Source organism: Dipodomys ordii, unplaced genomic scaffold, assembly GCF_000151885.1.
Source record: "Dipodomys ordii isolate 6190 unplaced genomic scaffold, Dord_2.0 Scaffold99, whole genome shotgun sequence".
NCBI classification, from domain to species: Eukaryota; Metazoa; Chordata; class Mammalia; order Rodentia; family Heteromyidae; genus Dipodomys; species Dipodomys ordii.
The window spans coordinates 7,573,710-7,589,174 of record NW_012267315.1 but is presented as its reverse complement, the minus strand read 5'-3'; the positions used below and the strand labels follow the sequence as shown (position 1 = coordinate 7,589,174).

Below are 15,465 nucleotides of genomic sequence, written 5' to 3'. Positions count from 1 at the left end.
TCCTCCAGCATGCCCGGAGCATGTCTGCTTGAGGGCCTTTGCCTTAGTTTTTCCTCAAGCTGGAATTCTCTTTCTCCTGGATCCCACTTTAATGCTTGATCCTGCTCCCTGTCTCCACCTATGGCTATTGCTGCCCCCCAACCTCCCTTAGAAAGTTTGCTTATTGGGGAAGGCAGGAATCTTTGTTCTGTTTACTGATGTATCCTGAGATCTGGAACAATACCTGGCACAATGTGTATATCCAAAATAGTTGAATGTGTTGTTGGATTTGAAGAGTTGGCTTTGAAGAGTTGGTAGGTTCTGATTGTTTTAATAGACATTTAAGGAAGCAAGTAGAAATTTATATAGATCTTATCCCCTGGGAAATGTAGATAGAGACTATTTTCATACCTAACTTGCTTTGAAAATTGTATACTGATCATTATGTTATTTTATTTTATTTTTGTCTAAAGCGTGGTGCTCGGTCCCCTCTGATATTTCTCTATGTGGTTGACATATGCCTGGAGGAAGATGACCTTCAAGCCCTCAAAGAGTCTTTGCAGATGTCCCTGAGTCTCCTTCCTCCAGATGCTCTGGTGGGTCTCATCACTTTTGGGAGAATGGTGCAGGTTCATGAACTAAGCTGTGAAGGAATCTCCAAAAGTTACGTCTTCCGAGGAACCAAGGATTTAACTGCAAAGCAAATTCAGGTTTGTATCTATTGCACAGAAAGAAGCAGGAGCAAAGACATTTCTTAAAAATTCCAGTAGTGGCAGTGTGGCTCAAGTGGTAGAGTGCTCACTTTGAGCAGAAGAGCTGAGGGACAGCGTCCAGACTCAGAGTTCAAGCCCCATGACTGACAAAAAACAAAACAAAAAAAAACAAACAAAAAAATCCAAGCTGGGTGCCACTGGCTCACACCTGTAATCCTAGCTACTCAGGAGGCTGAGATCTGAGGATTGCAGTTCAAAGCCAGCTCAGGCAGGAGAGTCTGTGAGACTCTTATCTCCAATAAACTACTCAGAAAAAGCCAGAAGGGGATACTATGGCTCAAGTTGTAGAGCACTAGACTTGAGCACAAAGAGGCTCAGGGACAGTGCCGAGGCTCTTGAGTTCAAGTCCCAGGACCAGTCAAAAAAATATTTTCAGTCATTAAATTTTAGTGTTATGGGAAATGAATCTTTCTATTTTTTTTAGGATATGCTTGGCCTCACCAAACCAGCTATGCCTATACAGCAAGCAAGACCAGCTCAACCTCAGGAACACCCTTTTGTTTTCAGCAGGTGAGATACTGACAAATAGTATTGTGTGTGCTGTAGTGGGCTGGAGCTTAGCCCTTGGGAGTAAGAGAAGAAAGTATTAGAACTCTGGTTTCTTTCTTCCTTTTCTTTTTTTTTTAAATTGAGATTAGGTGATTACATAAATTTCACATATTTCACAGTGTTGTGGAATAATGATACTTAAGTAGATACTTAACCTTCACAAGGCAAATTGTTGTTATCATGGTCTATAAAGTTTGTGAATTCTATGAGCTTTGACAATACAATTATTTTTTCCATATCAGGTGATATTTACATTTCTTTCCTTTTGCTTAGCTGTTCCCCTTTCTTTCTCATTCCTCCCTTCCCATCGCTGTCTTTGGGTTGCTTAGTTCATTTAGAACTCTGGTTTCTTATTATTAATGGAAAAAAAGAAATGAACATGTTTGTGAATAATATTTTTTTGGTTGTTTTTTGTGCTTTTTGGAGATAGTCTTTGTATCTTAGAACTGTCCATAAACTAGCAATCGTGTAATCCTAGCCTCCTGCATACTAGGATTACAGGAATGAAATAACTCAGTTCATACTTTCATCTAATAGGTTTGAAGATTATTGTACTCAATCATTCCCTTCCTCATGATTGAACACATACATGGCTTCTTGATCCTTAAGTAAAACTGGAAAAACTGAACAAACCTCTTTGGAATACCCTCAAGTAGACCTTTGAGCAGATATTCACTGCTGCATTCAACACATTGAATGCCCAGGGCTGCACCATGCTAGGCTTATAGAAGTCTCAGTAAAATGTATCCTTTGATATGCTGAGCGTAGTCTCTTACTCTGGTAAGAAACCAGATGTTTCTTTTTTTTTTTTGGTCCGGTCGTGGAGCCTGAACTCTGGGCCTGGGTGCTATCCCTCAGCTCTTCAGCTCAAGGCTAGCGCTCTACTACTTGAGCCACAGCGCCACTTCTGGCTTTTTTCTTTTTGCTTATGTGGTGCTGAGGAATCGAACCCAGAGCCTCAGGCATGCAAGGCAAGCACTCTACTACTGAGCCACCTTCCCAGCCCAAACCCAAATGTTTCTTTATTACTGCCAAGGATCAAGAGTCATACAAACTGAAGTTTAAGAAAGATGAAAGCTGGGCACCAGTGGCTCACGCCTGTAATCCTAGCTACTCAGGAGACTGAGATCTGAGGATCCCGATTCAAAGACATCCTGGGCAGGAACATCCGTGAAACTCTTATCTCCAACAAACCACTCAGAAAATCATAAGTGGTTCTGTGGCTCAAGTGATAAAGTGCTTCCCTTGAGCTGAAGAGCTCAGGGACAGTGCCAGGCCCAGAGTTCAAGCTCCACGACCAACCCCCCCCCAAAAAAAAAAGAAATGTTGCCTTTAGGCCTGGGGCACATCCTGGTGGGGAGTGCATGGTAGAAGAAGCTGCTTGCCTTATGGTTAAAAAAAAAAAAAAAAGAAAGAAAGAAGAGAGCCAGGAATGTGGCTTAGTGGTAGAGTGCTTGCTTAGCATTCAAGAAGCCCTAGGTTTGATTCTTCAGTACCACATACACAGAAAAAGCTGGAAGTGGTGCTGTGGCTCAAGTGGTAGAGTGCTAACTTTGAGCAAAAGAAGCTCAGAGACAGTGCCAATGCCCAGAGTTCAAACCCCAGGATTGGGAAGAAAGAAAAGAAACAAGGAAGGAAGGAAGGAAAGAAGGAAGGAAAAAAGAAAAGAAGGGAAGATTGTCCATATAAATGGACTTAGGTGAACTGGGTTCATATTATAGGCATGACCTTAGGATCACTGGTGTGCTGGTTTTGGGGTTTGAACTCAGGGTCTAGGTACTATCCCTGAGCTTTTTTGCTCAAGGCTCTAGTGTTTTATCACTCGAGACATAGCCTCACTTCCAGCCTTTTTTGGTGGTTAATTAAAGAGTCTCACAGTTTCCCCCTTGGGCTGGCTGTGAACTAAGATCCTCTGATCTCAGCTTCCTGGATAGGTAGGATTATAGGCGTGAGCCACTGTTGCCTGATGATTTGTTTTTTTTTTTCAACTTGATTTTCTCTCATGCTACATTTAAAAGTCACTAAGTGTTAAGTTTTAAAATCTATGCTTCAATAAAAGTATTTTGAATTTCTTAATGTTTATACTTAGAGATAATTTAGAAAAAAATGCTGCAGGCTTTTTCTATTTGGAATAATTATCTGAAGAGTAGTTAGCTATGCGGCACACGGGGTTGAAGACTGCGGTACTTTATTAAACCATGATTGATAGGTCTATTTAAAATCATGCAGATTTTTGCAGCCTGTTCACAAGATTGACATGAACCTCACTGATCTTCTTGGGGAGCTGCAGAGGGACCCATGGCCAGTAACTCAGGGGAAGAGGCCTTTGCGATCCACTGGTGTTGCCTTGTCCATTGCTGTTGGCTTGTTGGAGGTAATTTGTAATTTACAGGGACCTCTCAGATTTTACAGACTTGTTCTTAGAAATTTTATTTCTTGCCTCTGTTTGGAACTCTTTTGTGGCATAAGTCAGCTGACTTGTATCAGGAAAGTTAAAGCAGTAGGAAGCACACACACTTCCCACTTTTTCTCACAGACGGAGAGAATATATGCTGCTTTTTTATATTATCTGTATTCTGCAATATCATTAGTAGTAAGCAGATAAAGAGGAGCTGGAAGTACAAGAGAATTCATATTTGGAGTATATTTATCCCGAAATGGAAACTACCCTAAGGGATGGGGCTTTGTTCTTCTAAAATGCTATTTATTGTTTCAGGTCACTTTCCCAAACACAGGAGCCAGAATCATGCTATTTACTGGAGGGCCTCCAACCCAGGGACCTGGCATGGTGGTTGGAGATGAATTAAAGATTCCTATTCGTTCCTGGCATGACATTGAGAAAGACAATGCACGGTTCATGAAAAAGGCAACCAAAGTAGGTACTCCTGGATATGAGCTATCCAGTGCTAGTTTTAGAATTCTCTGGAGTGAAAGCTACTTTGTTGAGGCCATATGCTCTTGAAGATTGAGTCTTCCATAATACTATTGAATTATTGTCCCTGAGGCAGTAAAGGGTTTGGGATTTAATAGCTAATTTCCTAATTTATTTGGATATTTTAAAGAATATGATCTCCATATTTCTTTATTTGATTGCTTCCTTTGGTATGTTAAAGCATACTTTGAGAATAAAGTTACTGTTTCCTAAAGATAGTTTTTTTTCTCTTCACAGCACTATGAGATGCTTGCTAATAGAACTGCTGCAAATGGTCACTGTATTGATATTTATGCCTGTGCCCTTGATCAAACTGGACTTTTGGAGATGAAGTGTTGTCCAAATCTTACTGGGTATGTTGACAGTGAACACTTGGGAAATCTGAGTTATTTCAAGGAAAGAAATGAGTGATAGATTCCTAAGAGTTGACAGGGCCAACCTAGGAGCTTTCATTGACTGCCTGGGGAGGGTATGTGGGTCTCTTGGAGGAAGAAGCAGTGATGAACAGGAGGTTTCAAGTGTTGGTGCAAACAAGTTATATCAAATAACTTTATTTCCTTCTCAGAAGCTTGTATGCAGACAAGGCCAAAAAAGAAAAAACAAACATAGAGTACTTCGCTTTTAGCAAGGTACTTCCTTGAGATAAGGGAAGAAGGTAGAGTATGAGTGTCAGAGCAATTAGAAAAACTTGGCTTGGTGGAGTGACCATACTTTGTGATTAACACTAAGTGTCATGTGAGACTATAGCAAGCACTGACCCAGAGCCTATCTTTGTATTGTACCCACAAGTCCAAATGTAAAACTGTGGTTCTCAGCATGCAAGGAAGCCTAGCAGGAGCCTTAGAAGTTCAGGGGAACTGATTATGAATATTCTTCTCTGGTCTTGTCCCAGACCAGAGTCAGAAGCTCTGGTATGCAGCTGTCAAGGAGATTCAGATGCCTGTGAAAGAGTAAGAAATATGGATGTCAGGCTCTGATCTAAAGTCAAGCTAACCAAGAACTTTAAAACTTGTGCTTTGAGTCTTGTCTCAGAAATTCTGGTTTAATTTAGCATTTGACCCAGGCTTTTTGTTGTTGTTATTTGTGTTTTGTTTTTCTTTTTTGAGACAAGGTTTCTTTATATACCCAAGACTGATCTCAAACTTGGTGATTCTCTTGCCTAACCCCCTGAAGTGCTGGATTATAGTTGTGTGTACCATGCCTAGAGTAGGCATCAGACATTTTTAAAGTTCCTTCAGTGATTCTAACAGGGAGCAGTGCTTGAATTCCGTTTAGCATTAGCCTCACCTGTGAGCTCATTGGAAGTGTAGCCTTTTAACCTACTGAATCAAAACCTTCAATTGCACAAGTCCCAGTAATTCACATACATGGAAGGAATAGTTTCAGAAACACAAGCACAGGCATAGAACTCTGAACTGGGCTTATGACTAGCTGATATTACTTGTCCTCATAGAGGGGGTGGAAGGTAGGCCTGAATTTCTTGAAGCTATGCTGGGGAGCAACCAATGTGCTTGATGGAATTAGAGTCTCTACTGGCACTTATATTAATGAGGTACACTAAATAAGAGGGACTCCTGCCAGGGCCCCATAGGAGTTCTTGATTTGGAGAATTCTTCGAGAAACTTTAGAGTATTTGTGAGTGTCCTGAAATTATGTGTCGTGGTGTGTGTGTGTGTGTGTGTGTGTGTGTGTGTGTGTGTGTGTGTGTGTGAGGTGTTGTGGTTTCTATGGATTCTTCGAGAAACTTTAGAGTATTTGTGAGTGTCCTGAAATTATGTGTCGTGGTGTGTGTGTGTGTGTGTGTGTGTGTGTGTGTGTGTGTGTGGTTTCTATGGAGAGGAGCCATTATTTCCATCAGTCTTATTGGTATATATTTGACTCTCGACATATGTAACATTTAGGTCACAAATATTTCAGTATGACTGAAATAAAAGATAAAGAAGTTTGTATGAGAACTTAAGATGAGCTTGTTTGGGATCTGGAGATGTACATAGCTGGTCATTTAGAGGGAAGCTCAACTAAAACTCAGTTTCTCTTTCTGCATACAAATCCACAGGTCACTGTTATAATCCCAAATGTGGGGGATTTTTTTCCTTGCCAGCCATAAGCAGTCATTTCTACAGTAGACACATATATATATTTATATATATGTGTGCCATACCCACAGTAGCACATGTTCATGTATATGTGTATCAGAATGTTACATTGACAAATTTAAACTGATGAGTTTATTGATTGAAGGGTACTTTTTTTTGAGGGGGGGTCAGGATCTTTCTATATAGAGTAATTATTCTCAAACTCACAATTCAGTCTACTGACCTACTGAGTTGCTGTGATTATGTGCATGTGTCAACATACTCTGCATTTTTTTCATCCATTTTTTTTGTCAGAAATAGAGATTTGTAGAAATTGCCAATGAGATAAGAGAGCAGATAGGTTCATTCATACTCTTCTTACACAAATATAGTACAGTGTCAACATTAGAAAGTTGGAATTGGCCCACTTTAGTAAATTATACCTTTATAAGAGTTTGCCAACTTTTTTTTTTTTTTGGTGCTGGGGCCTGTGCTATCTCACTTAGCTTTTTTACTTAAGCCTGGCACTATACCACTTGAGCCACAGATCTACTTCCACCTTTTTGGTGGTTATTTGGAGTTAGGGGTTTAATGGCTTTTTCTGCCTGGTGTGGCTTTGAACCTTTATCCTCATATCTCAGCTTCCTGAGATGGTAAGGATTACAGGCTTGAGCCATTGACACTTGGCTTTTTTATCCTTCTTTACATGTGAACATGTATAATTCTATGAGATTTTAACCTGTAGCTTTGTGTAATTAGTGTAGTCATCAAAATATGAAGCGGTTATTTATATTGTATGTTTAGTGTTTGGAAAATTTATAAGCTAAACATGCTGTTTTCCATTTAAGTTAGTAGTGATGGTATATTTTCAGGTTTGTTTTTTTTTTCTTGTTTATATACTGAGGGAGCATATGAATGGGCTTGTGGTCATCCTAACATCCTTTTTTATTTTTTTAGAGGCCACATGGTGATGGGAGATTCTTTCAACACTTCTCTCTTTAAGCAGACATTCCAAAGAATTTTTAGTAAAGATTTTAATGGAGATTTCCGCATGGCATTTGGTGCTACTTTGGAAGTAAAGGTGTGATACACTTAAAACATGAATGGAATTAATGTTGTTTTGCTTTCCTTTCTCATTTTGTACTTTCTGATAGTCTTAGCCTCTTTCACACAGGCACCTAAAGGCCAGTTTTTAAAAGGATCCCAACAGAAGGCTATCATGGATTGTACTATTTACCTTGTCCCTTTACTTTTCAAGGATAGCCTGTATATTTATTAACATTCTACACAAGAAGCTGGTGGTTCCCCTGCAGGCCCTACTCCACTCTGCTTTAGGACAGACAGAAGTTGAGAAAGGGTGATGGGGGAATTTGTTAGATGCACTATTGTGTCTTGACAGGAAGCCACACACAGGCCAACATCTATCATTAGTGTGTGTCACCACACTGATCATCTGTGTTTATGTTTACTTCTATCTGAAGACTAACCAGAATGTTCTGAAGTAGATAGCATTGTACATTTTGGTTTTTCTGTGCAGAACTCAGCCCCTGATAGTGGACTCTAAGTCATTGAGAAAACATTAAAAAAGGAGTATTAGAAATGATAATTAGAGAATTAGAGGTGAAGTTAACTGTTAGACAACATTCTTTTTTTTTTAATTTTTTATTGTAAAGATACTATACAGAGGGTTACAGTTACATGAGCAAGGTAATGAGTACACTTCCTGTTGAGCATTGTTACCCCCTCCATTAACAACATTCTTAAATTAGTTTTTTTTTAAGATGAAGAAGAGTGCATTTTGTTGAAGTGAATTTAGATTAGAAAATCTGTTGGTCTTGTCATTATGTTGGGGTTCATAAATTAAATTTTGTTTTTGTTTTTGTTTTGGTGCTGGTCCTGGGCCTTGAAATCAGGGTCTGGGCACTGTCCCTGAGCTTTTGCTCAAGTGGTAGAGCCACAGTGCCCCTACCAGCTTTTTCTGTGTATGTGGTACTGAGGAATTGAACCTTGGGCTTCATGCATACTAGGCAAGCACTCTACCACTAAGCCACATTCCCAGCCCTTGCTGCAGCTTTGTGTTTTTTTTTTGGGTCTGGTCGTGGGGCCTGAACTCTGGGCCTGGGCGCTGTCCCTCAGCTCTTCAGCTCAAGGCTAGCGTTCTATCACTTGAGCCACAGCACCACTTCTGGCTTTTTCTGCTTATGTGGTACTGAGAAATCGAACCCAGGGCTTCAGGCATGCAAGGCAAGCGCTCTACCACTCAGCTACCTTCCCAGCCCCTTGCTGCAGCTTTGAAGGATAGATTTCACTAACATTTTAGTCAATATATAGGATGGGTGAGTAGTTGGATGCTGTAATCAATGTGAGATTTTTCTTTTGTTAGAATAACATTAAAAGATTTTCCTTGACGTTTTTTATTGTGACTCTCGAGAGCAGGATAGCTCTCAGTGTTGTTGTTGTTGTTTTCTAGTCCTGGTACTTGAACTCTGAGCCTGGGCCGCTGTCCCTGAGCTTCTTTTGCTCAAGGCTAGCACTTTACCACTTGAACCACAGAGACACCTCCAGCTTTATTTTTGAAGTAGTTTGTTGGAGATACGAATCTCATGGAATTTCCTGCCCCAGCTAGTTTCAAACCACAATCCTTAGATCTCAGCCTCCTGAGTAGTTGGGGTTACAAGGTGTGAGCCATTGGTACCTGGAAGATCTCAGTCATTTTTAACTTTTTAAAAAAATATGTTATTTATTGTAAAGATACTGTACAGAGGGGTTACAGTTACATGAGTAAGGTATAGAATAGTTATTTCCTCCTTTGTTTTTCCCCTACCATCCCTTTCCTCCCCAGTCATTTTTAACTTTATACTCTTTTGTAATTTGTTTTAGACTTCACGGGAATTGAAGATTGCAGGAGCCATTGGTCCCTGTGTCTCTCTGAATGTAAAAGGACCATGTGTATCAGAAAATGTAAGGAAAATTCCATCATCTTCACTGCTGTATAGTTAAGCTTATAAGAGGAGTCACTGACCTTATAGTGTATCAGCTGTTAGGTGTATCCAGTGAGCGGGGATAGGGTAGCCTTCATTGATGACCACAAATCTGAGGCATAGGCATCATCTGTCCTCTGTATGTATCTGTCTGAAGGACCAGAAAGACAGAGACAGTATGTTGAAATCTTTCTCAGAGAAAGAGATAACATGGAAAAGCTGTATCCCAGTTACTCTTTACTCGATAACCTGTACATGATTTGCTATACCACTGTGCCACAAACATTCAACAAAATATTTTAGAATAAATCTTTTGTGTTTGGTAACCGTTGAGGTGACAACTTGTCTCATTCTTAGCTAATGAACCTAATATAACAGGGACCACACCCAGAGTTGGTTGAGCAACAGATGAAATACAGATGCAGACATCTGTGTTCTCTGGTATCACATGGTGAGTTTATGAGAACAAAGTTCAGTCATAACTTGGGATGGTGGCTTTGCTGGTGACCCACGCCCTCCAATTATGCTATATCTGCCAAGGGGTCTGCAGTTTTGTCTAATGAGTTCTCCCAAGTGGTCCAGTGATAGTTATACAATCAGGTCCTTCCCTCATTGTCTTCCTCACTAGGTAAGTGGACTGAACAGACAGTATAGATGCAGGGCACAAGTCTACCACTTGATATCTGTGTGGCCTGGCTAAAGAACTTAATGGCTGTATGATTTAATGTTATACTTGGCAAGTGAGGATAACAAAGTACCTATTTTCCAACAATATTAGGAGAACTAAACAAGGTAGAATTAAACAGGGCCTAGCTCACTGGAGAGGCCTATGGGAGATGTCATCTTTCACATCTTCATTTTTGTCTTTGTGAGAATGAACTGTGCAGTGCAGGTGGATTCAGGGTGGCATGGATGACTCTCTTAATGCATAAGCACTTTACTTGGTAAGCACAAATGTGCTTGGGATCTGTTGCAATGTGTAGTGGCCAGCACCTCTATGAAGACAGTGTAGTTTTAAAACTCTAGTAATTTCAGTTGGGGATTCTAGGTCTTTTTTAAAACGTCTTTTCTATAAAATAATACTCAAATTCACATTTAAGTGACCCTGGTATTTTGTCTCTTTGTGCCATTCAACAAATCATTGAAAAAGGAGCCTTCATGCTACTACATTCTCCTCCATTCTCACTGAGAATTTATGTGTAGCTTTTACATGAAAATGTTGAACTAGAAATTAGTATTTCAAAGCCAGACATAGTGACATATGCCATTAGTTCCAGATACTTGGGAAGTTAAGATGGGAGGATCACTTAAGCCCAAGAGTTTATGATCAGCAGGAGCAACATAGCAGGATCCTGCCTTAGCCTGCTGAGTACTAGGATTAGAGATATGTGTCATTGTGTCAGGCTCTATCACACTATTTTTTTTTTTTTTTTGGTTCCGGTTGTGGGGCCTGAACTCTGGGCCTGCGTCCTGTCCCTCAGCTCTTTAGCTCAAGGCTAGTGCTCTACCACTTGAGCCATAGCACCACTTCCAGCTTTTTCCTTTTTGCTCATGTGGTGCTGAGGAATCGAACCCAGGGCCTCATGCATGCAAGGCAAGCGCTTTAACCCCTGAGCCACCTTCCCAGCCCACAATTTCTTGTTCTAATAATAATAAGAAATTCATAAAACTTTCAGTCTAAGCAGGTAACTATTCTTCCTACTGTATTTCTTCCCTGCCTGACTTGCTTGATTCTTTGTTGAATTATACACCATTATATATCATTGTTATGTAGCATTTCATGTATATATGTTGTAATGAAAATAATTCATAATACAAATATGACAAATTTAAAGTATTGAAAATGTTATGCTGTTTGGTGTTCTGTTTCTCAGTAAAAAAATATTTCCAATTTTTATTTAGAAAGAGATAAATTTAAGTGGCTTGCCCTGCTCATTCAGTACTTTTCATAGATAGTTAATCACAGGATTTGAGTTTTGATTGTTTGTATATTTACATTCCTCTTTCCACCCCTAGGAACTTGGTGTTGGTGGCACAAGTCAGTGGAAAATCTGTGGCCTAGACCCCACATCTACCCTTGGCATCTACTTTGAAGTTGTCAATCAGGTACGCTAGCTTTCTTCACCTGTCTTCATGTTACAGTGTCCTCTGTTTTTTACAGACCAGTGTTCTCTAGCTACTTACTTCACAACTTGCTACTATTGGGTCAGGCATGATGCTAGTCTGGCATGGTAGTCTGGCATGGTCTTTTTTATTTCTTCTAGGGATTAGTCGGTTTTAGATTGAAATTATTACTTTTACCAGCTATTATAATATTGAATTTTTTGAATGTGCCAAATCTTTCCTTAATATTTCCTTAAGAAAAATTCCAAAATACAAAACATTTAAATAATGATATAGTGAATACCTGTAAACCCACAAAAATTAACATTTTACTTTGTCATTTGTTTATTGGTCCAACTTATTTTTTTTTTTTTTTGGTCCGGTCGTGGGGCCTGAACTCTGGGCCTGGGCTGTGTCCCTCAGCTCTTCAGCTCAAGGCTAGTGCTCTATCATTTGAGCCACAGTGCCACTTCTGGCTTTTTTTTTCTTATGTGGTGCTGAGGAATCGACCCCAGGGCCTCATGCATGCAAGGCAAGCGCTCTACCACTGAGCCATCTTCCCAGCCCCCAACTTATTTTTGATGCATTTCAGAGCAACTTGCAGTCATCAGTGTATTTCATCCCTAAACATTCCAGCACTCATCGATAATTGAAGTTCAGGTTCTTCCTCACTAGACATTGAACACAAGACCTCATGTTTGCTAAATATGTGCTCTTACCATTGAGGCTATACTTCCCACCCCAGAAGTTTATAAGTAAGTCTGCTTCTTCTTTCTTTTCTTCCCCCTCTTTTCTTTTAGGTAAAAGTTATATACAGTGGAGTTATGAATCTCCTTAATGTGTGGTTTAAAATGCTTCCAGCATCTTATCCCTACAAGTGTTTAGAAAAGCCTCGTAGGCTCTGTGACTATGTTTGGATCATGCCTATGACAGTAACCATGTATGTGGCCTCTCACCCTGCAGCACAATGCCCCAATCCCTCAGGGAGGCAGAGGAGCCATTCAGTTTGTCACTCAGTATCAACATTCCAGCACCCAGAAACGCATTCGAGTGACCACCATTGCCCGCAAGTAAGTAGCTCATTTTCTTCACCTTGAAATACTGAAAGTTTTCCTATGAAAAGATGTTTGACCATCTTTGAGGTGGTTTTTCTGGTTTTATTGGATGGTTCTCACCAATCCAACGTGATTGTTTAAGTCTTTGTCTTAGAGGAATACCTTTCAGTAAGATATAGCTCAATGAATATTATTTTTTATTATCTCATTTATTCCATATGTAAACCATCCTCATTAAAGTAGAATGTAAATTCAGAAGATCTTCTGTATCTGTGGTTTCTCCATTTAGGGAGTTAATCATCTGTGAATGGGTAATATGTTTTAAAAGCTTATCTGTACTGAGCATATAGACATTTTTTCTTATCCATTTTTCTTTAAACAATATAGTATAGCAACAATATAGTATAGCAATGCTGTTTGTACAGCATTTATGTTTATTATATAGTCCGAGTCATATGTGGATGTTTGAAAATATTATGCCTTTTTTCTATTTTTTTGTTTGTTTTTTGGTGCTAATATTGGGTCTGGTTGCTGCCCTTGACTTTTTTTTGCTCGAGGCTGGAGCCATACCTTCACTTCTACCATTTTTGATTGTGATAAGAATTTATGGACTTCCCTGCCTAGGGTGGTGTTCATCTTTGATCCTTAGATATCAGCCTCCTGAGTAGCTAGGATTACAGGCTTGAACCACTAGTGCCCAGTTATATTACTCATTTTAGTAGTTACATAGTAATTCATAGTTCGCATGGATATATCACTTCTCTGTTAAAGAACATTGTAAGCCCTTATAACAGTGCTGCATATTTTTAGGTCTTTATACACAGAGGTATTTCTGTTTCTTTTCTCTTTTTCTTTGTTTTTCTCTTCCTTTTTCTCTTTCTCTCTCTCTCTTTTGTGGCACCAAAGATCAAACCCAGGACCTTTTGCATGCAATAGTATGCCTTCTATCACTCAGCTACAGCTCTAGTCTCATTGTAGCTACTTTCTAGAAATTAAATTTTGGATACTACACAACAACATTCTTTTTTTTTTTTTTTTGGTCGGTTATGGGGCTTGAACTCTGGGCCTGGGCACTGTCCCTGAGCAATTCCACTCAAGGCAAGCATTCTACTCCTTGAGCCACAGTGCTACTTCTGGTTTTCTGGTGGTTACTTGGTAGTTAATTGCCTGGGCTGGCTTTCAACCAGGATCCTCAGATCTCAGCCTCCCAAGTAGCTAGGATTACAGGCATGAGTTACCAGCGCCTGGCACAGCTACTTTTTTATTTGTACTCTTCCCCAGTACTGTAAGAAGAGTACTACCACCTTATTAACAATCAACATTATTATTCTTTGACATGTCAGTGTAGATCAGTATCTCACTTCCATTTGTCTTTCCCCATGTTATAATTGAGTTGAGTATTTTTTCTTTTCTTTTTTTTTATTGTGAAAATACTGTAATGAGGGGTTGCAATTACATGGGCAATGAGTTGAGTACTTTTTCATGTTTATACCATACAGACCTTTTCTGTGATAGCTTCTGTTTGTTTTTGTAAAGCTTATTTATTTTACTTGTTCATTGATTTACAGATATTCTTTATGTATTCTGGAGATAATAATCATGTTTGTTGTGTGTATTTATTCTTGGTCTATCAGGTAATTCTGGGAAGTCATTTTGTAAATTTTAAATTTGACATAGAAGGAAGAACATTATATTCAGGCTTGTCTCTTGAGTTTCTGCTTTTGTATCTTGTAGATGTAGAGAAATTTTCCTTTATCATTTTTCTTTTGAGCTGAGAGTCTTCAGATGTCACCATGGATAATTAAAAATGTACACCAGGTGTCCTTAGTATAAGTACAGTACAAAGAAATAAGATTTCTTTGTCTTCGCAAAGAAATAAGGTTTATGTTTATCAAAGTGGAGATTGGCCTTGTAGTCACTTCTGAACGTATGCCTGGCACTAACTCTGGAATTGTCAGTTGGGCAGATGCACAGAGTCAGCTTAGGCATATAGAAGCTGCGTTTGATCAAGAGGCTGCTGCAGTTTTGATGGCACGGCTAGGTGTGTTCCGGGCAGAGTCAGAGGAGGGGCCTGATGTGCTCCGATGGTTGGACCGACAACTCATCAGACTGGTAAGTTGAAAATAATAGCATTGGATTCAATGTTGGTCTCTGCTCTACTTTTGAGAAAAAAAAATTGTCAATTAAACCTATTGTTTTATATAGTCAGTTAGCAAGTATTTATCAGTTGTTTATCTTCTGCCAAACACTGGACATTCTGAGAGTTTATCAAACAAATGTTAACTGCGCATTTATTCAAGAGCTGACATCATAGTTGGAAAGAAACAAAATGTATGGACTATTTGGTGCATTAGTATTTTGGTATTTGGTAACAATTGAGTTACGTTAGTGATTTTGTGAATGTTACAGTCCTATATTTTCTTTTTTTTTAAATTTATTTATTTTTTATTTGTGCAGTCCTATATTTTCTCCCGGCATCTAGGAGGTGTTTTTGAAATTGGGATCCATGCATAGTGAGAGATGCCTCATGTATCAGGCCAGATCCAAGCAGGAGAGAGGAAGCAAGAAGCATTACAATGTGTCTTTAGGGAGAGGTTAGACTTAAGTATGATTCTCAAGCAGGGTTGTAGCATAGGCATGTGTTCATGTTTAACATCCCCCTAGCAGGGAGATTCCTGGGAGAAAAGACTATTGTTAAAGATGAAAGAGTTGGGAGCCAGTGACTCACACCTGTAATCCTAGCTACTCAGGAGGCTGAGATCTGAGAATCACGATTCAAAGCCAGCCCAGGCAGGAAAGTCAATGAGACTTATCTCCAAGTAACCACAGAAAACCAGAAATGGAGCCGGGTGCTGGTGGCTCACGCCTGTAATCCTAGCTACTCAGGAGGCTGAGATTTGAGGATCATGGTTCAAAGCCAGCCCGGGCAGGAAAGACCGTGAGACTCCTATCTCCAATAAACCACCAGAAAACCGGAAGTGGCGCTGTAGCTCAAGTGGTAGAGCGCTCGCCTTGAGC

General features: G+C 39.6%; 1 protein-coding gene across 1 annotated transcript in view; it reads left to right on the top strand.

Annotated features, from left to right (window-relative positions):
• The window catches only part of Sec23b (Sec23 homolog B (S. cerevisiae)), a 41,056-nt gene that overhangs the window by 13,331 nt on the left and 12,260 nt on the right, over positions 1-15,465 (top strand). The window contains 10 exon segments of the mRNA XM_013027113.1: positions 372-689; positions 1,177-1,262; positions 3,531-3,675; positions 4,018-4,176; positions 4,471-4,586; positions 7,266-7,389; positions 9,189-9,269; positions 11,306-11,395; positions 12,356-12,462; positions 14,406-14,559. Of these exon segments, the coding sequence (XP_012882567.1) occupies positions 372-689; positions 1,177-1,262; positions 3,531-3,675; positions 4,018-4,176; positions 4,471-4,586; positions 7,266-7,389; positions 9,189-9,269; positions 11,306-11,395; positions 12,356-12,462; positions 14,406-14,559 (1,380 nt within the window).